This window comes from Anabrus simplex, chromosome X (assembly GCF_040414725.1).
Source record: "Anabrus simplex isolate iqAnaSimp1 chromosome X, ASM4041472v1, whole genome shotgun sequence".
NCBI lineage: Eukaryota > Metazoa > Arthropoda > Insecta > Orthoptera > Tettigoniidae > Anabrus > Anabrus simplex.
In genome coordinates this window covers 159,898,860-159,923,773 of record NC_090279.1, presented here as the reverse complement: position 1 = coordinate 159,923,773, position 24,914 = coordinate 159,898,860, and the positions used below count along the sequence as shown (strand labels likewise).

The window sequence follows — 24,914 nt, the reverse complement described above, 5'->3', positions numbered from 1 at the left end:
GGAGGATTATATATAAAACGTTAAGCATTCAATTATAAATTTCTGTATAATGCCGTAGCGAAGCACGGGTATCTTGCTAGTATATATATATATATATTGGTTTTAAATCTCACTACCTACTTTTCCGGTTTACGGAGATGCTGAGGTGTCGGAATTTTGTCCTACATGAGTTCTTTAATTTGCCAGTAAATATATTAACATGAGGCTGATATATTTAAGCACCTTCAAATACCACCAGACTGAGCCGGAAACAAACCCGTCAAACTGAGCTCAGAAGGTCAGCTCTCTACTGCCTGAGCTACCCAGCCTGGCAAAACCCTTCATTACAAACCTAGTCAATCCCCACCATGTCTCTATTTCTTCCGTATTAAAGTGTAAATTAGCTATTTTCTAAATAATTCTAAATAGTTGTTGGTGAAGCTTCTTCATACATGCAACAGTTCTTTACCCTATGACATAATTTTATCATGTTCAGTTACCACCGCTCGTATATGTGCGTAATGGTTAGCCAATAGCAGCAGATGGGCCCTTATGGCCACCATAGTTTTTCTATGTTACAGTCTGAGTATTGGAGTTGATCTTCTGCTTATCAAACCTGACAGCCATCAAAATGTCATCCAGGTCATGTTAATAAAGACCAGTGATATACAAGGGGAGTTTTTCCTCAGCCTTGAGACAGGACACTCCTCCTCACCTAACTTTCTGACAACTTTAAGTGGGATCTCCAGCAAATGAAATATCCCCAGTAATGTAAGTTATCAGGAAGAGCTGATGATTGCAGTATTCACACTGTAAATGAAACAACAGCAATGGTTAAGCATGATTTTTCATGATCGAGTCATCATCGTCTTAGCGTTGCTGAGCTGGTGCAAGGTCTGTATTTTGGACTCCACATGCCATTTCAGAGTCCTGAGTGTCATTTGGTGTCAAGCTGAGACGATCTTCACCATTGTCCAGTCACAAGTCTGGAATGAGGACGGAATAGGGCTGCGGGAAATACCTGAATGTACAGGAATCTACAGGAGGGGAATCTCATTGAACATAGCATCTGTATGCCAGTGGGGCGACTAATAAAGGTGTCTGTTCTCGAGGTGAGGAGCTGTCTAATTTCTTGCTGGCAATTTAGCTCTATAATGCCCGATGTCAGGCTGGTGTAACAAGCCTTGTTAAATCATGTCACAACCAAATTAAATCATGTTGAGCGTTATACTTAATTTATAACTATAAAGTTTCAAGAAGAAGTCATTGATTAATGGAGTGCGTGTTTTGTCTCTTTATAAAAGGGATGTCTTTCTAATGACATCCTTGACTATGAGAAGGAAAATAAATGGTTACTTTGCTTGCCCTTGATTACCATATAACTTGGTACTGGCCCAGCCCATGATATACAATCAAATAATAATAATTTAGCAGAAATTCTTCAATTTCTATACAACAGAACAAGCCCTTCCCTATAATAACTAAACTTGATGGAAGACCGTGGGAAACTCTCCCACAAATAAATTACACCCTTCTAGTCACCGGGTTCACTGCGGGCCAACAATGGCCTACACACCAACACAATAATACAAGAACACACACACTTTCATTGTGACACGTTTATAAGAAGCAACAGTCTGCTTGCAGGTCACCCGTGCTCTACACCGCCATCAGTTATCGTCCGCGGCCATCGCCTCTCCCGGTCCGAGGCTGGCAGGTCGACCTCGCTTCACTCCACCCGACACTTGACAGCGGTGGGAGAGCGCTTCCTGGTAGGCCTTGCGAACTGCCTTGCGGTCGGTGGGCTTCCGGGATTCCGTCACTTTCGCCTCGTCGACAGCGGGATTACCGAGCGGTTCCAGTTTGTTCCGGGGTAGCCATTGCCTGCAGTGACACAAATACATAGCAGTCAATCTCTAGGACAATGGGAATCTCTAGTTGGACTGACTTCTCCATTTTCTCTGCTCTCTTCACAGTTAAGATGTCACATGTTTAACATGAGGGATTAGTTTATTTATTAATACAGTCTAAACCAGAGAGAGACTTATATGTGCATGTGTACATTATATTTTACTTGCAATGGAGTGTATACAACTAATAATAACAACAACAACAATAACAATAATACTAATAATAAAAAGGATACTCAAAATGCAAGCTCTCAAACAAAAACCCTCTGTATGCACATTTGTAGATTTCAAAAAGGCTTATGATTCGATCAACAGGCCCTCACTTCCAAATTCTAGAAGAGAAGGGAAATGAAACCCTACAACCTGTTTTCCAGTCAGTGATCGGGTCAGGGATGGAATGAATGAAGCCCCCCACATCTTACGGCAAGGATAGGCCTATCGCACTCCTCTGGGGCAATGATTAATGACTGACAGATGAAATGAAATGATAGTGGAGAGTGTTGCTGGAATGAAAGATGACCGGGAAAACCACAGTACCCGGAGAAAAACCTGTCCCGCCTCCACTTTGTCCATCACATGGAGTGACCGGAATTTGAAACCCAGTGATGAGAGATCGACGCACTGCCGCCTGACCCACGGAGGCACTTAGAAGAGGAGGGACTAGATCCCAAAACTCGAGAACTCATAAAACAAACACTGACTGGCAGGAAATCTAAAGTGAAATTTGGGCCGATGACCTCGATGTTAGGCCCCTTTAAACAGCAAGCAAGCAAAGTGAAATTCATGGGGGAAATCTCAGAACCCTTCAACATTCAAACAGGCGTGAAACAAGGTGATGGACCCTCTCCTATTCTGTTCAATGTCGTCCTAGTCAAGGTTAAGGAAGAATGGGAGAAAGAATTCAAGAAATGTGAGTTTTGAAAGCCAATCCGACTGGGCTTTCTCAAAGATAACCTCTACATACCATACTTCGCTTTTGTAGATGATCTGGCAACACTAACAGAGGAGATTGCCATTAAACAACTTGAAATACTTAAAGAAAAGTGTAGAAAAGGTGGGACTAGAGATATCATTCGAGTAAACTAAATTCTTATGTTCAAAGACAGATATCAAGAGCCCGAGAACAAAATATGGTACAACTGACAATGTCCCTTACTTTAAACGCCTCGGAGAATTTATTGAACCGACAGGCCTTGAAAAGATCTCGCAACAAACTCGTCTCAAATAAATTAAAAAAGCATTAGGGTTAGTCCAAAACATCTACAAAAAGGAAAATTCATGTCAAGACATACAAAAATTCGACATTACATTACAACACAGTCATAAACCCAACAGTCCTTTATGCAAGTGAAACACTAGCACTCAAAAAAAAAAAAAGTTAGGAAAATCTTAGGAGCAAGATACTCCCAAGACGGTTACTGATTCCAATCAATCAAAACAACAGAAAAGTTCTTAAACATCAAAACTGACATTAGGAAAAGACAAATGAAATTCTTCGGTCATTACACTAGATTACGAGAAAGTGGATTGACAAAAAGGATAATAGGTTATGTAACCTCACTAAGAACTCAACACCCTGGCTTAACGAACTTAGAAAGGACGTCAAGAACACAAACATAAGTTCAACAGACATTCTAGAAAGAGACATCTTTAGACATAAACAATTGGGAAGCTACATCAGAGCAACCACAACAAAAAGAGTACAGACCAAAGTGGTCGGAAGAATGTAAACAAGCCTTCTCGGAGAGAATGAAAGCCTATTGGAACAAGAAGAACCCAGAGAAAAATTGATTGAGTTATTTGCTTAATGTCTTCCCATACTGGGAGAATTCGCGACTGCTGCTACTACTACTAATAATAAAAGCAAGTCTTCATATCTCCTTTGAGAAAACTCAGTTTATAACCAACATAAAGCAGGCAGCAAGAGAGCTAAATGTGGAAGAAGGAAAAATCAAGCGGGTAGGAAAGTTAAAGAGTGGATAGAATCCAACATGTCTGAGAAAGAAGCCTTTATGTCATGCATAAATAAAATGGAAATGGCATACCATCTTAACCAAGGGTGTATACAACAAAAGATCAATATCCTTGAACGCCAAGTTCAGACATTTCCGTGCAATCATTCGTCCGGAGGCCTTGTACGCAGCGGAGTGCCTTGCAATGAACAAAAAGGCTTTATTGAGAAACTTGACATCAAAGAAAGAAAGATTTTGAGGAAAATCTTGGGCCCCTTGGGCCCCATCAAAGACAAAGGTGAATATGGAAAATGGCACAACCACAAGATCTATTTCCACAAAGAAAAGATAACCGATACGATGCAGAAGAGAAGGATTGCTTTCTATGATAAGACGACAAAAGGGGCCTAGTTCAGTGAGGTAGAAAAAGATCTACAAGAGTTGGGCATCACACACGATGGTATCCTGGGGCGCAACCCACTTACGAAGAAACTTCAAGACCACAAGAGTTTCCAAGGAAAGCTGAAGCAGAAAACAAGGAAGGCGTGGACTGAAGAAAAAAAGGAAGGAACAACACCGGCAACGAATGCAGGAACACTGCGCAAATGTTAAAGCCCAGGGAAAGAGACAGTTGAAATGGTGTGGGACTTAGTCGAAATAACATGAATGAATAATAATAATAACACCCGAGGGAATAATATATCAGTCTTTGAAAACAAGCAAACCAACTGAGCATCTTTACACCATCATTATTAGGACATTATGCAATCCACCGATATTCTGGTTACCGTGTGTTCATCACGACCCACAATGTGTTGAATGCTAAATCTTTTATCTACTGCCCCTTTCACTTTATATTTCTCAGAAAAGTGTCTGACCATCTGTAGAAAAATATTCTCGCTAAATTATGAAATCATTTTCCTTTCAATGGACAGCTTTAGATGGCTGTATCACTGGCATTCTACCACTTGGAAGTGAATCACACATGAATAAATAAACTCGCACATTGTAAAACGAAACTAAACAGCATGTATACGTATGTTAGTACTCGGGCATTTCAATAATCTGACTGGATGTGAATTTTGTACCTACTACAATGATATCTCCCACTCTCACTGCAAGTCCATCCATTTTAGAAGCAATGTCTCTTCACTCTCTAGGGATGTGGATTTGTCCAAAGAGTTTGGATAAGGGCTGTAGAAGGTTACTACTTTATTTCACAGTTTTCGAACTGAGTATTGCACATTTTGCTGTTTCATTATTCTCATTTATTGAAAGCTTGGATGATATCAGATATAAGTTTATCACCCAATGTACATGCATAGAAATTACTAAATAATAACACAGAACAAAGAAAAATTATGGAAAATGACAAAATAATGAGGGAAAAAAAAGATGAAAAGATGACTTAATAAAACTCAACAGCCAGCATCTACACAAAAAATTCAAAGAATTAAACGTAAACAAATCTCTTTCTTCTTGACACACAATGTTAACTCTTTGTGCCAAATTGGAAAATTAAAGATTGTCACTGACATCATGGACAAAGATAAAATTCTAATCATGGCCCTTCAAGAAATAAGGAATAGCGATCAAGACCCAATAGAATCACAAGGGTACAGACTGTATAAAGGAATCCCTGGAAAACGAGTGATGAAAAACTGTCCGCAGTTTGGTAATGGATTTCTAATAAATCTCAAAATCATAGATTCAGTCGTCAAATTTAAATCCCAATCCCCCAGACTTGCAACACTAACTCTGAAATCTGCAAATAAAATCTACACAATTATCAATGTACATGCTCCCACCAATCAGAAAAATAACACTTTAAAGGATAAAGAAGCACAAAAATTCTGGGATCTCCTGGATCAAACTTTAATCAACATACCTCCATCACACGTTAAAATTCTCCTTGGTGATTTCAACGCACAACTGGGACAAGAAAGAAGGTACGGAGATATCACTGGAAAATGGCCCGCACATAAGAGGATGAATCAAAATGGTCAAAGATTGGTTGAATTATGCAGAAACCACAATCTTTGAATTATGCAGAAACCACAATCTTATCTCCAAATCAACATACTTTAAAAGGAAACCTCACAAATTAAAAACTTGGAAACAGCCTGATTTCCAGAAAGGTGAATGGCAACTGGGCCATGTTTGCATGGATAAATTTAACCATCGTGAAATCTACAATGTCAAAGTCCTAACTCAGGGTCAGATCACTATGTTGTTAAGATCAAAATAAAATTAACTCCAAGGGTTAAGAAAAGACCTCCAAATAAAAATAGAAAAAAATATGACCCTACCACCTTAATAAATAATAGGGAGTACTACAGGAAAACAGGAGAAGGATCTGTCAACACTAATACATTAGAAGAACTGACCACCAAACTAAAATCGATAGCAGAAGAGTTAGCTCCAACAAATTCTAGGAAAACACTGAATGGTGGGATGAAGAATGTGACCAGGCAGTTGAGAGAAGACCCCAAGCTTGGATAAATCATCAAGCCCAAAAATCACACAAATCAAATTTAGAATTAATAAAACAAAGAAATGAATATTGAATTTTCACGACCGCATTGTAATTGAAACCGACTTTCAACCTATTAAGTCGTTTTACGTACATTTAGTACGTGTTGAAGAGATGTTAAGTACAGAACAAAAATGGCCAACCAGACACCAGTGGGATCCGAACCCACAACCTCCTGATTTCGCGTCGGTTGCTCTATCAATTGAGCTATGGTGGCCTAGGCCATCTTTGTTTTGGTGGAAAGGATCTGAGCTACAGGTCTGGTACTACTACCATCACACTGTAGAGTGCGTTTAAGTTGCCCGTTGAGGGCCAAGTCAATGAATATTGAATTTTCACGACCGCATTGTAATCGAAACCGACTTTCAACCTATTAGGTCGTGTTACGTACATTTAGTACGTGTTGAAGAGATGTTAAGTACAGAACAGAAATGGCCAACCAGACACCAGTGGGATCCGAACCCACTTTGTTCTGGTGGAGAGGATCTGAGCTACAGGTCTGGTACTACTACTATCACACTGTAGAGTGCGTTTAAGTTGCCCGTTGGTAAAGACCTAGTCTTTAAAGAAATCTGGAAAAATGCAGGGAAACCAGCAATCATAAATTTAGATCAGCATGTAGTCAAAATGTGGATCACAGAGAAAATCCCAGAACACTGGACCTCAGGCGTAATCCATCCATTATTCAGAAAAGGAGATAAAACTAATCCAGACAATTACAGAGGAATAACCCTTTTGGACTGGACTTACAAAATTTTCTCCCAAATAATTCACAATAGGATAAAAAACATTCTGGAACCACAGCTTGGAGAATACCAAGGAGGATTTTGCCAATACAAAAGTTGCCCAGACCAAATTCTCAGCCTGAAACTAATAATGGAATATTACAAATACATAAATTAACAGCTGTTTATTTCATTCACAGATTTCAAAAAGGCTTATGATACCATACACAGACCAACTCTTTAAAAAATCGTCAGATCACATGGCCTTCATCCTAAATTAACAAATTATTCAACTAACTTTAACCAACACAATTTAAAAGGTGAAGTTCAGGGGAGAAATGTCAAATGCTTTTACAATAAATACAGGCCTTAGACAAGGTGATGGATTATCCCCATTACTCTTCAATGTGGCTCTAGATTACATCATGAAAATTTGGCAAAAAAACCCCCCCACCTAAAATCAAAATTGGAGCAAAACCCTCAATAAGGACAAACTGCCTAGGGTTTGCAGATGATTTAGCTCTTTTAGCCCTTGACATTGAAGAAGTCCGTACTCAGATCACCAGTCTCCAGAACATTGCATTAAAAATAGGATTACAAATATCCTTTGAGAAAACTGAGATAATGCCAATGTAACTCCTGACATAAACAAAGTCATCATAAATGATCAAAAAATTAATATAGTCCTACAATTTAAATACCTTGGAGAAATCATTATGCACAACTTAAGTGACAAAGCAACATAGATAAAAGAGACCAACAAAATTTAAAAAGCACGATTTTTAACCTGGTCAACTTATAACAAAAAATGCTTGTCAATAGACACTGAGATACAACACTACAAAACTATAACTTTGACCAAAGCCACTTATGCTTGCAAAACCTTGTTCCAAATTAAATATGAAAGAAGAACTGATCAGCTCCTCAAAACTGAAAGAAGAAATTATTAGAACTTGCATAAATAAAAAGTATCAGGTTGAAGGAGCCTGGAGAATCCTCCCCAATGAAACTATCGAGAGATTGACCCAGTTACCAGCACAATGAAGACGAATAAAATATCTTATTTCTTTCACATCTTATGATTACCAGAAAACAGGATTTTACGACAACTAGTGATGAGAAATCTGGGAAAGAAGACAGGAGGGCATTGGATCAAAGAAATTCAAGAGGATCTCAAAACAGTTGGACTCAAAATTACAGATGCAGAGAACAAGAATAAAATTACAACCCTTCTGAAGAATCACAAATTTTCAACTGAAATGCACAGAAGGCCTGTAGAGATTTCAGACGAATTAAGAACACTGAGATCAGAACGAATGAGGAAGCATTGGGCAGATAAGAAGAATCAAACAGTAAAACCTTCAAAGAAAGAAAAATTGTACATTGAAGACTCAAGTGGTCCAATGTGGCCAATAAAGTTAATAATAATAATAAATAAGGATTTCTTTAATCAGGGAACCATGATCAGGACTGCGTCTCGCTTCTCATCTTGGTTAATTTAGAACATTTACAAATCATTTGAACTAAGGATCGAAATACTTACCACGTGCGTTTGGTATCGAAAAATAACACCAGGTACACCATTTCTTCGTAATTACTGCGCAGTGCCAGTACGTCTGCTGGAGGAGCTGGTATGGGAACACCATTGTGCAAGTATCCTGTGCGAGGCATGTTCGGGTCGATTATCTGCAAGGAAAGAAAGAAACAACAGTATCACAAGAGAGAGCAAGGACTTGGCCAACCACACACTAATGAGATACTTGTTCAGGCTGTCCATGGAGATCAGATGAATTACCATGCTGTACAAATATGGCTGACCAGAGCAGTTTACCACATCCGTGCCAAGTGCAAAAAGTCTGGCAAGTGAAAGTGCAACATTTCATGTGTGTGTGCAAAAAATTTTAAGAATAGAACTTTTGGAACACCCAGGTAAGGCATGGCATGCATTTCCTTCCCATTCAACTCTTTGACGAGTCTCTGTATCTAATCTATTTTATATTCTTCACGACTTCTTACTGTTAGCTGAAGATGACCCCATAAGGATCTAAACATATTCTAATATTTAAAAAAAAACTATTTATTGTAACAAAAATATTTGACAAATGCATTGAATAGGAGGACCTGTTAATAAGGTTCTTGGGAAGAATGTTTTCTTCATTCCATGGAGGATCTTCAGCAGGATTAATCCCACTTACGCGGGGTCACGAAGTGGATATTTGTCCTCCACGTTGCTCTGTCCTGGAATCATTTCTTCTACAAGGCCCTGCTGGTTCTCTAATGCTGTGCATCCATCGCCTTCTGGCCTGTTTCCCACTCCTTTTCCCGGGTGGAAGCATTTCATTCATCATCTTTTTTTTCACTCTGATTAGAGGATGGTTGCCCATTTGTACTTCCTCTTAAAATAATAATCACCACCACCTCTCTAAACATGGCCATACCATCTGAGCCCAGCTTCTCCGACTTTCTCAGAAACTTCCACCATGTTGAGTCTTCTCCTCATTGCATCACTTCTCATTTCTTCCAATCTTGTATGTCCAGTTGCCAACATCGGCATTTGCATTTCCGCCCCATATATTATTACTGCACTCAATGACATCCACATATCAAAACAGATTCAGTTCTTAATAATAACAACATGATTGTCTGACTCGTTGGCTGAACGTTCAGCGCACTGGCTTTCGGTTCAGAGGGTCCCGGGTTCGATTCCCGGCCGGGTCGGGGATTTTAACCTTAATTGGTTAATTCCTACAGCACGGGGGCTGAGTGTATGTGTTGTCTTCATCATCATTTCATCTTCATCAAGAATCGCAGGTCACCCACGGGTGTCAAATAGAAAGACCAGCACCTAGCGAGCTGAACCCGTCCTGGGATATCCCGGCACTAAAAGCCATACGATATTTCATTTCATTTTACAACAGGATTGATCAGTTATAATTAATTTTTTTTTTTTTTGCTAGTGGCTTTACGTTGCACCGACACAGATAGGTCTTATGGCAACGATGGGAAAGGAAAGGCCTAGGGGTTGGAAGGAAGCAATTGTGGCCTTGATTAACACGTTGAGTGCCAGACCGAATTTCATAGGACTGCCGTCTAGTGCCGTGAGCTAATAACATCGTGTTACTCCCTGGTGCCAAAACGTTCACAGGCTTAACCAAGCAAATGATTGCTGAAATGACGTCGTATTTATGATATATTAGGTCAACTTATTATGTATATTAGGTAAAATATTGCGACCCCATATGGGGTCGTATTGATCATTACGAATTGTACACGAACATATTATTATTTATAAATTTCATTTTCCGTATTGACAGATTCAAAGTGTAGATAAGAAATGTGTTTTTCCACCATTCAATACACAATTTATTTTAATAGATTAAACTAGTACCGGTTTCGGCTCTTTAACGGCCATCATCAGCTAGTACATGATTTGTTTTAGCCATTAGACAATTCACAAGTTGTTATTGTATTAGGCATCCGGATGTCTAATGGGGGATGGAAATGTATACAATAGCATATAATTAAAATATCAGTAGTCAGGGTAAAAAGTTACAAATTAGAACATGAGTATGTAAAACATATTAAAACACACAGGCCACAATATATAACATTTAAAAAGTTTCAACACATTAAAATGGTACGTATAGGTAGACACTTGTTAAAATTTTCAATTCATGCTACATAGATTCCATTCTTCTGTCCTCTGTGCAGTTCCTTTACTTCTAAGTTATGTTGATTTTAGCTGCGTAAGGTAATCTTCGAGAACATTCTGAAACTGGTGTACGTCTTATTGATATGGGCCTTTGTCATGAAGAAATTTTGTTGTGTTATATATCCCAACTTGTGATATACTATGGCAAGTTTCAATATAGCAAACAGCAGGTCTCGAGCTTGTATTTAGAAGAAGTTGGTGGCAACACCTCTCTCGTCTACGTTTGTTGTTGTAGTCTGTAAAGATAAGGTGATATAAGTATGCCGGTAGTGTGTGTATGAAGGAATGCCTAGTGTGTGTATGGAAAGAGTACTTACTATAGTTGTTGTGGAAGTCTTGTGCCGATGTGTTTGAAGGCTTGTTGTGTTCTACTGCGAGTGCGTCTGGGGCTCATATTAGCTGTGGAGGGGAATGTAGGTGGAGGGGAAGAAGGATTGGCGTAGGAGAAGTAGGGGCGGGGTCAGGCTTGTGATTCGTTGGTTTGTTAGAGCATGTGTTTACTATTTTGAGGTAATCATTCTTTAATGTCGGAATGGCTTTGTCAAAAATGATGCTGGTTTTTTCAGTAATATCATTAATGTTATGATTGGGGTTGGCGTACTGGTCTAAAGAAATGTAGAAATCTTCGGTTATGTTGAGCAGGGGGCCCTTGGAGTTTATATTTAGTATTGTCATGTCGTTATTGATGTTTGTGAAACTATCCTTAGATTCTTCTACATGTTGGCTTATTGATGAGAAATGGTTATGTTTTACTGCATTTATATGTTCATTGTAGCGGATGGTGAAGTTTCTGCCTGTACGTCCTATGTAACTTATGTCACAGTTGTTACATTTGATACGGTAGACACCTGACTGGTTGTATTTATTGTTATTATTGACTGTTTTAGTGTTATGTATAATGTTGGTACTATTGTGTGTGGTTTTGAATGCTGTTTTTATGTTGTGCTTCTTGAAAATATTAGTTATAGTATATATGTGGGTGTTGTTAAAGGTAAATAGGGCATAGTCTTTTTTGGGTTTGGCTGTTTTTGCTAATTTAGTTTTAGGTTGTGATTTTATTTTGTGAATGATTTTGTTGACCATTTCTTTGCTGTATCCGTTATGTTTAGCTATAATATATAAGTAATAATAATAACAACGTAAACGTTTCCACCTTTTCAATACTAAAATATATTCACAAAATTATAAATATGCCTAAAATACGGACCAAAAACATGAAATTCATAACCATTAATGTTTAGCTATGTCGTGGATTAACTTCAACTCATTGTTTTGGTCTTCTGTTGTCATTGGGATGTTAAAGGCTCTATAAATCATACTATAATAGGCTGCTCTTTTTTGTGTATTGGGATGAATGGAGTCATTTTTTATGGTATTTGAGGTGTGTGTGGGTTTCCTGTAGATCTTGTAAGATAAGTGGTTGTCGTGTCTGGTTATTGTTAAGTCTAGGTAATTTAGTGTACGGTTATTTTCGGTTTCTTTGGTGAATTTAATTTGGGGATCTAGAGTGTTAAGCTTGTCTAGTATAGTTTGTGCATCAGTGGATCTATTATCTAAAACTACGAAGACATCGTCAACAAATCTGCACCAAAAATGTATATTATCTATTTCTTTGATTGACGTGTGTTCTAAGTTATCTATATATATTTATTGTGGCCTGTGTGTTTTAATATGTTTTACATACTCATGTTCTAATTTGTAACTTTTTACCCTGACTACTGATATTTTAATTATATGCTATTGTATACATTTCCATCCCCCATTAGACATCCGGATGCCTAATACAATAACAACTTGTGAATTGTCTAATGGCTAAAACAAATCATGTACTAGCTGATGATGGCCGTTAAAGAGCCGAAACCGGTACTAGTTTAATCTATTAAAATAAATTGTGTATTGAATGGTGGAAAAACACATTTCTTATGTATACTTTGTACACGAACACGCGCCCCCATATGGGGTCGCACTTATACAGTAGTTACTGTCCAGACACTCAGTCGTACTTACCTTTTCCTTTGCAGGGACGCGTTATATGCTGTTGATTATGAGAGATGTGTTAGCCTGTTCATATTGGAGCCATAAAATGTACGATCCCCGATTTTAGGTCGGGAAATGTTTGTAAATGGCGATCTTCCGATTTTAGGTTAGGAAATATTCGTATAAAATGTTGTTATATAATGTAGTGAAAATCATGTAAATTTGGTTAATTAGGATGTAACAGAATATTTATTATAAGAATAATTAGTAGTTACGGAATAATGAATAAGTATATAATTTTTTTTTTGTATAACATTTTAATTTGAGTAAGAGAACCTAGCAGCGATGATTGTGCAACATGTGAAACCAGTGACTGTATCGTTGAAGACTGTCATAATTGTTGCAACAGCTGGCTTGGAAACCTGGAACACAGCGGTGATGTGTATGCTAAAGACTGTAATTTATCAATATGGATGAATGTGCTAGATCGCTATTTACTCTGTACTGGGTTCAAAATCACTGTAACTATATACTTTGTTTACATCATTGTCCGACTTGTTCGATATATCGTCCAGACTATCTGCACTAAGTATTTTACTGCTCGATTTACTAGTAACGACTTAAAAATGAAAAGGAAACTCACAGCACTGCACACTTACATAAACAATCCGTGCGCGAGATGGACAATGACTTTGCCACCCTACAAAGCACTCATGATGTACCCATATGGGGTCGCGCCAAAACAGGAATTGAAAAATGGAAGGTGAACTACAAACGTACTTAAATAGACGACCAGCAGATGGCAGGAAGAGAACTTATACAGCTTCGAAACACATACTTACTGCGCACCCAAATGGGTTCGCACAGTTCTCGATTCAGAACGAACGTACGACCCCATATGAGCACGTGAAGTTCAAAAACTTGACTACTCTCACGTACCCATATGGGGTCGCTTGGCACGCAATGTGTTAAGATACAGCCCTAGCATTTGCCTGGTGTGAAAATGGGAAACCACGGAAAACCATCTTCAGGGCGGCTGACAGTGGGATTCGAACCCACTATCTCCCGGATGCAAGCTCACAGTCGTCCGCCCCTAACCGCATGGCCAACTCGCCCGGTTACAGTTAAGTGAATGTCTCTGTCTATTTAGTCACTTGTTATTTAATATACTGTATTTTATAATTGGACTGAAATAAAACCAAGCAGTTGAAGTGACGATTTAGAATATGTAAAGGATATCTGTCAACAATAATAAATTATCATCACCATTACATACTTTGAATAAAACTAATACCGTAGTTTAGAGTACTCTTCAGTTTCCACTCAGTTTGAAAGCTCTGAATGAACTAAACCAAAAGAAGAAGAAAATTGTTCTACTCAATAATTGAGCAGTCAAACCTTGTTTGATAATGGGGAGTATATTACGAAAAACTTTCTCAATTGTACTTTCTTTTTTTTACTCTTCCAACCGATCATAAGCTGACACTTGTGACACAACAGATTCACTGAAAATTGGTAGTAGAGAACTTGAGTTATATTTTAAGTTTGGAAAATCAAGTTCCAATTTTTTCTCGTCTTCACTTAGTTGCAGCAGTTGTGTTTATTGATTTGCAGGCAAGCAAGAAAATGGGCAGGTGTTGAAGCCATGTTGTATCTATTTACAAATTTCTTTGTAGTATTTTCATCTTGGATCACATCAATTAGGTGTCTTTTACGTTGTTTCCGAGAGATACAACACAAGCGCAATGGAACATAAGTCTTTCTGTACAAGAGTCTAAGTTATAGGTATAAAAATGAAATTCATATCATGAATATTCCTCATAAGCATAACATTGGTAACTTTTGCTTGCACATTACTACCAATTTAGTCCCTGTTATCTTTCCGCAGATTTTTGGAAGTGTAGGCCAACCTTTAATGTAAACATCCAGACCATCAACTAAACAGGTACAAAAGGTTTCAGATGGCATGAAAAGTCCTGAAGCATCTGATTGTTTGGACCGAGCATTTGCAAAATACAGTAGAAGTCTGCTAATAGCGAGTACGGCATATAGCAAGAACTCTGTTATAATGATAGCTTTTTTCTGTCCCCTGAAAATTGCTATATTAAACTGTGTATTATCCATCGATTATAGCATCAATGATGCATCTGTTATTACAAGCTATTAAGCGTGTCTAATTTTTTCCATTATCCATATTTATGCACTCCAGCGATTATATCGAATGTGATCGATCATCTCCAGTATAGATTTTTATGTGCACTAGTGAACACAATCGTCAACATTTGAACTCAAAAGCGATATCGGAGTCGATTAGTAATACTCTTGACTGGTGTTCTATAAGCACAATTCGAAATGAAAGAGAACATGTTTCCGTAATAAATGCGTAAATAACATGGCCGATAGCAATAGTTAACTTGTTAGAAATAAAGGCTGAAGAAAACAATCACTTAATTTTAAAACTACCGTATTTCACGGCATAATCGTCGCACTTTTTATACCAAAATTTTCGAAAAAAATTGTAGGGTGCGACCATTATACGATGAATATTTAATACCAGTATTTGTATTACTCAAAAAATGTATTTATAACTAAACTGTATTTGATACAAATTTAAGATGCACGTAATACTCGCGTTTATACATCAAAATAAGTAAAATAGTCTAAAACAAAATTCATAATTTTTCGCAACAATTCGGCGAACGTTTTTCCAACCTGAAAATAAAAATGAATGTATTAAGTTAATTTGTCATTAATTTGAGTATTAAAGTTAAAATATTACACTTGCAAAAAATTATCGCTTTGTTGTGAAATGCGGACTTACCGGTACGCAATTTATTCCAAATCTTCGGTGTCGCTATCGCAGGTTTCGCTATCTGATGCGCCGCCCTCGCCTCTGTTAATACCAGTATCAGATTCTTCGTCTCCCTGCCACACTGCGTCATCTTCGGAACCGTCTAGTGCATTCGAAATCCCAGTCCTTTTGAAGCTCTTGGTGACTAGCTCAGGTGGTATAAGATCCCAACTCTTCTTCACCCACGAGCATAACAAGTCCAAGGGTGGACGCCTGATATTTCCGGCGGGCGTCAATTGCTGATCGCCGCTCATCATCCACTCGTTGTAAAATCGACGTAAGTGGTCTTTAAAGGGTTTATTAACACATACGTCTAGTGGCTGCAAAGCAGATGTTAGGCCACCAGGAATGACTATCTGTCGTGTCTTATTTGTAGTGAGAATTTGCTTCACTTCGTTCACGAGGTGACCTCGGAAACTATCTAAAACAAGCAGAGCTGGTTGTTTTAGTAGTGCACCAGGTCTTCTATTCCACACAGTTTTAACTCAGTCCAGCATGAGTTCTATGTCCATCCAACCCTTTGGTTGCACTCGTACATGAATTCCACGGGGAAACTGTATATTCTTAGGCATTGTTTTCCTCTTGAAAATGATGTAAGGCGGCGACTTTCTCCCGTCAGCTGTAATGGCTAGCATTGCCGTGCATCGCAACTTCTCACTACCGCTGGTTTTCATTAATACACTCCGTGATCCTTTTAGCGCAATAGTGCTGTTGCGAGGCATATCAAAAAAGATTGGAGTCTGATTGGCATTACCGATTTGAGAAAGCAAGTACGAAGTTTCCTTGCGCAAACGTATTACAAATCGGTGAAAATTTACAATCTTGTCCGTGTAATCAGCAGGCAACTTTTGGCTTAGTGTTGTTCTCCTTCGCACTGACAGATTGTGTCGTCGCATGAACCCCTTAATCCACCCACGAGTCGCCTTAAACTGAGTTACCGGTATGTTGTGTTTGCGCGCTACCTCCTGTCCCTTAATTTGTAACATTTCATATGATACACTGCAGCCATTGTTACGTATTTCACTGACGTACCTAAACACTTCTTCGTCAATTATAGGAAACTTCCCTGTTTTAGGACCTCTAAACGCGCGTCTAGAAGGGTTTGTGCTTTTTAGCTTGTTTTTTACTTTCCGCCAGTCACGCACCAACTTTTCACTCACAGAAAATTTTCTTTCTCCAGCTCTGTTCCCGTGCTGTTCAGCAAAGGCAATTACACTTAGCTTGAAGCCCGCAGAATAGTTTCTATATTTACCCATAATCGCTTATAAATGCTTCACACGTTAATGTTTTGCGATATAAATGACTTTCCGTAATTGTTCACTATTAAAACAAATTATTTCTGCAAACACCCAAAACACAAATTAAAAACAAATTCTCACGCACACATGTCTACAGTAATCACGTAAATCTGAAACAAATAAATGCATCTGTGATTCTGTCCATTCCAGAGCAGCCAATACTGTTAGGCAGCAAGGAAGCATGCAACAATTTATCAGTTTAGCTCGTTGGTTGCGACACACTACTGCGCTTGCGCAAAGCTCGCAAACCGGAGCTCTAGCTAGCGCGGTGTAGATCTACTGTATAGTTGACTGTATTCCGAGACGTCAGTAACAAACATTCATTTTTTTTCAATTTCTTTTAAACATACGGTAATTAGTTTAATATTTCTTCCCAGTTATTGATGATTTTACATTACATTACTGACGAGTTTATAAAATAAAACTTTAATAGCATTGGATTATAATTATCTTGACTGCTTGGATAAAAGTTTTCATCCCATGCCCGGACACTTATGACGTAGTAGTAAGATAAGAGTCTAGCGATGACAAATGAGACATCGTAAATAATTCGGCTGAATAATTCCGTGGAAATCTGCGTTATCGTCTTGGATTTCACTTCGTGCGTAATAACACAGGAGCCGGCCCCATGGTGTAGGGGTAGCGTGCTTGCCTCTTACACGGAGGCCTCGGGTTCAATTCACGGCCGGGTCAGGGAATTTTACCTGTACCTGAGGGCTGGTTCGAGGTCCATTCAACCTACCTAGCCGGTATTTCCTGGCGACGTTGCCGATAAGCGATAACTTACAGACTTACGTATTTCAAATGGGAACTCATAATATGTAGGGGGTGAATAAATAGTACACTGTCTCGCGACCACGTTGTCAAACTGCCGATAGCCTACTGGTAAGCATAATATGTAGGTGGTGAATAAATAGTACACTGTCTCGCGACCACGTTGTCAAACTGCCGATAGTCTACCGGTAAGCCATGCGTCATACATATACCGGTATTATTTATTTATACGTTGTGCAACATGTCGCAAACGTGACTGTGTTGCCAAATTGCCCATAAACCATACACGTATTTAAATTGCGCATTCATGTGCAACTTACGTTGCAGTTCCATTTACCTTTTAACCAGATTAGTGAACAAAATTTGGACGTGCGACGATTATGTAATTAAAGGTTTAAAGTCCGATTTTTGTATTGAAAATAAAGGATGCGACGATTACGCGGTGGCGACGATTATGCCGTGAAATACGGTATGTACTGAAGTTAAGCAAGAATGTGATATACTTCACAATACGGCGTAGAGTGGATGACTGATTTCAGAGCTTAGTTTATTCAGTAAAACCTCGTTAGGCGTTTCTGCAGGGAACAAGGAAAGATAACATGTTAAGTGAGAAAACGTACTATTGAATGTACAAATAAAAACTACCCCAACACGCGTATGTAAACACTTGATATGTTTTTTCTTCCAACATGCGTGCATTTTACGTCATGTATGCACGGGTACAGTGAAAGATATAGGCTATCTACCATTTTTAAAGATGTGAGGAGAGTTTTAGAAGGCGTGAAAAAGACGAGGGAAGAAATATGATAACCTTTTCCAATGGGGATTATTAAATAAAAATAGTGTATTAAAAAGTGTGTAAAAAACACCTGACAGCACATACAAAAATGTTTGCAGTGCGGCCCCATAAAAGTATCAGCGCATTATTGCAGATCACACATTTTCTAAAACAAATGTCAGCTGAAGCCTTATATTTCGGACCAGTGGGTTACACTGTTTTCTGGTCACACTCTTAGACCATGTATTCGGAGGTTAAACTCAGCCATGTGCAAGAGAAATGACTGACTGTCATCTTGAATGCGCCAACTTCGATCCACTCGAGTCGAAACTCGAACGTGCGTGTTTCCACATATGAAAGATGCGGTTGCCTGTCCACTTCCCGGATTTTATCTTCATTAGTAAGCGATTCAATGACTTTCTTTTAGCATGTATAATGGGGCTACAGTTTTTAGGCCTAACTGTTTCAGTTCGCACAGGTTCATAATTCGAATCCAACTCGAACTCTAATCCACAGTTCAAATATTTACACTCCATCACATTAATCTTATCCTTAAGTGCGACGATGGGAATCGGTGCCGGTAAAATACGCGGGCTTCAAAAAGCAGATAAAGGACGATTGTCACTTTCCTGTTTTAAAGAATAGGTTTGAACCCCTTGCAAGCGGCACTCATGAATCTGTAGATAACAGCTCTGAAGTAAATTTGTTGGATGTTCGAAGTGAAAGTAACAAGAATATTGTAAAACCAAGTTGCAAAACCTCGCGAAAATCTGTGAAGATAAGACTTTTTGCCGATAGTCAGGGGAGGAATATTGCTTCAGAATTAATTAGAAACAGCAAGCATGATGTTTCTGCTGTGATTAAGCCTGGTGCAAATTTTAATGACATAACCTCAGAAAGTAAAAAATACTGTAAACATTTAGGAGCTATGGGGGTTGCTGTTTATCTAGCAGGGACTAACGACGTGGGAAGAAATAACGCAAGGGGAATGATATCTTCCCTCAGATCAAGACTCCAAGAGTTGCATCACACCAATGTTGTGGTATTTTCGGTTCCTCATAGACACGATCTTCCGGCATGGTCTTGTGTTAACAAGGAGGTAAACAAGGTCAATGAAGAACTTTTGAAAATATGTAGGCACTTCAAGAATGTAAAATATGTAGATATAAGTAATTTAGGAAGAAGATTTCATACCTGGCATGGTCTGCACCTAAATAGGTTGGGAAAAAGGTACGTTGTAAATAGTATATTAGAGTTTGCTAATGCAATTAAAGATGTCGAGTGTAAAACTTTTCCTATTCCTCTAAAAAACTAGAGAAAGTGACCGATGTAGGTCGGTCTGTTGTGTTAGAGCCAAGGAATGATATTAATGCTTATAGTAGTCTAGACAGGTTAGGTACTTTTAAAACTGTATTGGAGAATAGTATTAATGTGCAAGGTAGACAGTCTAGGTTAGGTTATCATCAGTTCACTAAAATCAATGAACCAGTAGAAACAATCATGAGCAACATAGTTATTTTTCACATTAACTTACAGTCAATTAGAAATAAACTGGATGAATTAGATGTAATACTCAATAAAATGCCTACTGATGTTTTGTGTGTAAATGAGCACTGGCTGACTAGAGATGAGACCAATCTATATATACCTCATGATTTTGAATTAGGAAGTATTTTTACTAGAGACTTCCCACTAACACATGGTGGAGCTGCAATATATGTTAAGAAATCACTTAAATTTGAAGTAATAGATGTTTCCTCCTTTTGCATTAATAACCTATGTGAATCAGTAGCTATTAGATTGTGTGAATATGATTTTGTTGTAGTATCTGTGTATCGTGCCCCTAACACCAATATAAAATTATTTATATCACAGTTAGAGAAGTTGATTTCTTATTTAACTTGTAAATATGATCAACAGATTGCTATAGCTGGTGACTTTAATGTAAATATCTTAGAGGTATCACAAAATACTCAAAACTTCCTTAATATGTTAAGATCGCATGACTTATATTGTACACATGGTAAACCCACAAGAAATAATGCATGCCTAGATAATGTTGTAACCAATGTACACAAATCATTTTACAAATGTTCATTTCTAGGACAAGATGTATTGTCAGACCATGGTGGTATTTGGGTTGAATTTAAAGTTAACTGTAAGAGAAGAGTCATCGAGTCATCAAAAGAATTAAAATGCATCAGACGTGTCATATCAATTAAAGGGGTTAATGAATTCCAAGACAAGTTAATAAGAACAGACTGGACTAGCCTTTATGCCATGAATGATGTCAACCTTGCATTTTCTTATTTCATTAACATGATAATTATATATTTTAATTCAGCCTTCCCTGAAAAAGTTGTAACTATAAAGGCCAACAGCTCTAAACCAAGAAATAGAGTTAAAAACTGGTTTACGCCTAATTTGGGTAAAATGCGTAGCATTATGTTAACTTATTATAATAAGTATAAATTAAATAATAATTTAGAGGATAAAGAAATATTCAAAAACTACAGGAAATTATATAAAAAACATATACATGAGGCTAAACTTGCAGCAAATGACAGGTATATCCAAAGTGCGAACAATAAATGCAAAGCTGCATGGTCTATCATAAGAAGTGCTAGTCATACTTTAAATAACAAAGATGTGATTCCTCTAGAACCTGATCAGTGTAATAGGTATTTTATCAGTGCACATGAAAGCACATGTGATCAGGATAATAGCATTTCATCAGATGGGGATGCAAGTAAACATAATTTCTCAGACTGGTTGCATAACTTTGATCTTCCCTCAAATGTACTGAATAATGATTTTAGGTGGGTGGAAGTAAATCTGCAAACAGTCAGAAGTATTGTCACAAATTTGAATTCATCTAGTACCCAAGACATTTATGGTCTCTCTAACAATACAATCAAAGCAGTTATTGACATGATATTAATGCCATTGACATTTTTAATAAATTTAATGCTTAGACAATGTGTTTTTCCTGAGTGTTTAAAGATGTCTAAAGTGATACCTATCTTTAAAAAGGGGGATAGAATGTGCCCATCAAATTACCGCCCTATAACAATAGTACCCATTCTGAGCAAAATTATTGAATCCTGTATATTTATACAACTCGACGAGTACTTTTTCAGAAATAATTTGCTTTACAACAAACAGTTTGGATTTAGGAAGGGTCATTCAACGATAAAAGCAGTTGAATGTGTCATCAAAGACATATTAAATAATTTTGAGAATAAAACAGTCACAGGTGCTACATTAATTGACCTGACGAAAGCTTTTGATTGTGTCTCGCATGAAATCCTAATTCACAAGCTTGGTTATTATGGAGTAAGGGGTCATGAACTGAAATTAATGGCATCCTATCTCCATCAAAGGAGACAGATGGTGGTAATAAGTGATAAAAAATCTGGTATGGAAACGGTTAAAGCAGGTGTCCCACAAGGGTCTGTTTTGGGACCTTTCCTGTTTTTGGTCTATATCAATGACCTAGCATGTAATGTTCCCTGCACATCAGTTCTATATGCTGATGATACAACTTTCGTAAACAGTAATGTTGATATCACAACACTACAAAACCAAGTCAGCACATCTGTTAAAATTGCTGAAAACTGGTTTCATCACAATAAATTAACTATTAACGTCACTAAAACAGAAAATATCATATTTACCTTGGATCACACTGTAAATAATGGCTGCCGTAATTCTGTTAAATTATTAGGCATACATGTAGATACAAGACTTACATGGGAAATACATACATCAGAACTCTGTAAGAGATTATCCAGGGTGTGGTATCTGTTGCGGAAACTGAAAACCTGCATCAGTCGGGATATGCTACTTGCATCCTATCATGCTTTCTTTCACCCTCATATACTGTATGGGATCAGGTTATGGGGAAATTGTCCCACATCAAATAATGTATTTATATGGCAGAAAAAGGCAGTCCGTCTAATTGCTGGATTAGAATTTAGAGACTCCTGTAAAACTTCCTTTGTGAGCCTAAAAATTATGACAGTTCCCTGTTTATATATTCTTACAAATATTATGCATGTGAAAGAGAATCTTTCCAAATTTAAAGAAAGATCTACAGTTCACATGCACGACACAAGATACAAGAATGATCTGGATACTCCTTACTCCAGGCTTAGTAAAAGCACAAACAGCCACTGTTATCAACAGCTTAAGATGTACAATAAGCTTCCACTACCTATTCGAACATTAGACAATAGTGCATTTAACAGGGTACTGTCACAATTCTTAAAGAAAAAGGCATTTTATAGTGTAGAAGAGTATCTAGAATGTGGTATTTCAAAAACTGACATAATATAGGTAGCTAAAATAATTTTTCTAATGACTCAGGCATAATTACTAAGATATTGTATATAGATTATTTTTATTTATACTGACAATACCTAGTGTACATTTTCTGTACTTGATGGTGGAAGAATAAAATATCTAAAATATCTAAAATATCTAAAATATGCACCATGCTAGTCAACTTCACAGGATTATGTTACTAATTCTTATGTAGTCTGTCACGCGACAAATATTCGCTACCCTTCACTGTGTCACTCAACAGACTAAATTTCTAACTTCTGAATGGAATGCGAAATACAAACACAAACAGTCTTACTGGGTTATTCAGCAATATCAATGAAAACCAGAAAGCAAAACTTAACTTTGCTGAGGTGAATGGCTTGCTTCCCAAAGCTATAATTTATTCTCTACATTTCCCAAATTCTAGGCCATTTCCCATTTTTGCTTAACTTTCCCCGACCTGGTTCCTGTGGCGAGGGCTCTAACCTATGTTGGAAATCACGTTCCTTTCACAAGGAATGACAAAGAACAATTTCAGGGCTGGGAAAAATGTGATCGTACTGAGCAGTAATAATGAAAATTTGTGACACGATAAGTGAGGTATGTTTAAATAGATTTAATACGACGTGAATTGGGACTTCGAATTTACGCCGTGCTAAGCGAGAAATCGTCTTGATGAGGAACGCACTACGAGGTTTCACTGTATTTTCTCGCATCGGGTTAAATTTCGGAAAGGCTACTGCCGAGTAATTTATAGCAAAAAGGTTATCGTTATTATACTGGTACTTTGAAGTAGGTTTTCATGATATACAATGAGGTTAAGTTAGGTTTGGTGACTGTTTGAATAACAAACTGAAACGTTTGCCATAGAAGCTACTGGAAGGAGAATTATTCAGATTGAAACTGAACATACAGTACGCGTTCACGTTGTCTCGGAATTAGAAAAATAACTTACGAGTAAGCCGTAGTATGGAAATCTGCGAAATGCAAGTTCTGAAAAAACTGACTGCTGTTCCATACCTTTAATGTGTTCAGGTTTCCCCCCCCAATTTTTACAAAAAAATCTGATATAACAACAATCCACTGTAGCGAGTAAATTTTTCGCCGTAATGAACTGTCGCTAAAATGGACTTCTACTGTAGTTGTTTTGAAAATATTTAACAACACCGAGAACACGTTCCTTCAGGTTTGGAAACCGAGGCATTAGTTAAGAGGTTCAAAAGGTGTGCCAAACAATTATAGGTTATTACGTTCATGTCATCCCTGTGACACCATGAGATATTAGCTGCATTATCAGTCACGAGTGAATGCACAAAACATTTGATCTCTTCTTCACATTTCCTGATACTACTAAATGCCATGTCTGCCAGGTATTCTGACGTGTGTGGATTTCCTGATGTATCGGGAACCACAGTATTTACCAAGGAAGTATCCCCTTTTACTGATGTTACTGTTAAGCCCTCTACTGGTTCCTTGTGCACGTTTGACCATCCATCAATTCCCTACATGAACAACTACTGAAGAACACTTGTTTTTTCCTTCATTGTAAACAGTGCCCCGTCTTTAATTTTCTTTCTATTTTAGGAATTATAATGTGGAGTGGTGAATGGACGATTTTGTAACAAAACTGTCAGGAAAAATAAGAATAATATCTCTACTAAATATCATTGGATTCTTTAGAGTTGCAGCAAGAAATAAACTCTAAACTTTGCGAGACTCTATAACACTTGTAAATACGAGGGTAATCCCAAAAATAAGGTCTCCTATATTTTTATAAATACAGAACTGTGTTCGTGTGGCTGTTGGCCACAATATTGTGAGGAGTGTTTCCCCCACTCGCATATAAACATGCACATGCCGTGCTGAGGCACTCAGTCTTGGCTTGACAGCCGTTGAGAAGGGAGTTCCCGCTGGATGTTACCACCAAGTGCGAAGTGCGTGCAGTTATTCGGTTTTTGAACACAAAAGGTATTGAACCGATTTAAATCCATCGCCAACTGACGAATAAAGGAGCGAGAGACCGTCAATTTCTGTCGAGACAGTCGTGAAGGCTGAGAAAATCATGCGTGAAGATCGGCGGATCACCCTGGATGATCCTT

The 24,914-nt window shown here is 37.9% G+C and overlaps 1 protein-coding gene across 1 annotated transcript in view; it reads right to left on the bottom strand.

Annotated features, from left to right (window-relative positions):
* Positions 1-1,310: 1,310 nt before the first annotated feature.
* Br140 (bromodomain-containing protein 140) overlaps positions 1,311-24,914 on the bottom strand; it is a 203,612-nt gene continuing 180,008 nt past the window's right edge. The window contains exons 20-21 of the mRNA XM_068230481.1: positions 8,643-8,785; positions 1,311-1,863 (exon numbers count right to left, since the gene is read on the bottom strand). Of these exons, the coding sequence (XP_068086582.1) occupies positions 1,650-1,863; positions 8,643-8,785 (357 nt within the window). The 3' untranslated portion in view covers positions 1,311-1,649. The remainder of the gene's footprint in view (positions 1,864-8,642; positions 8,786-24,914) is intronic.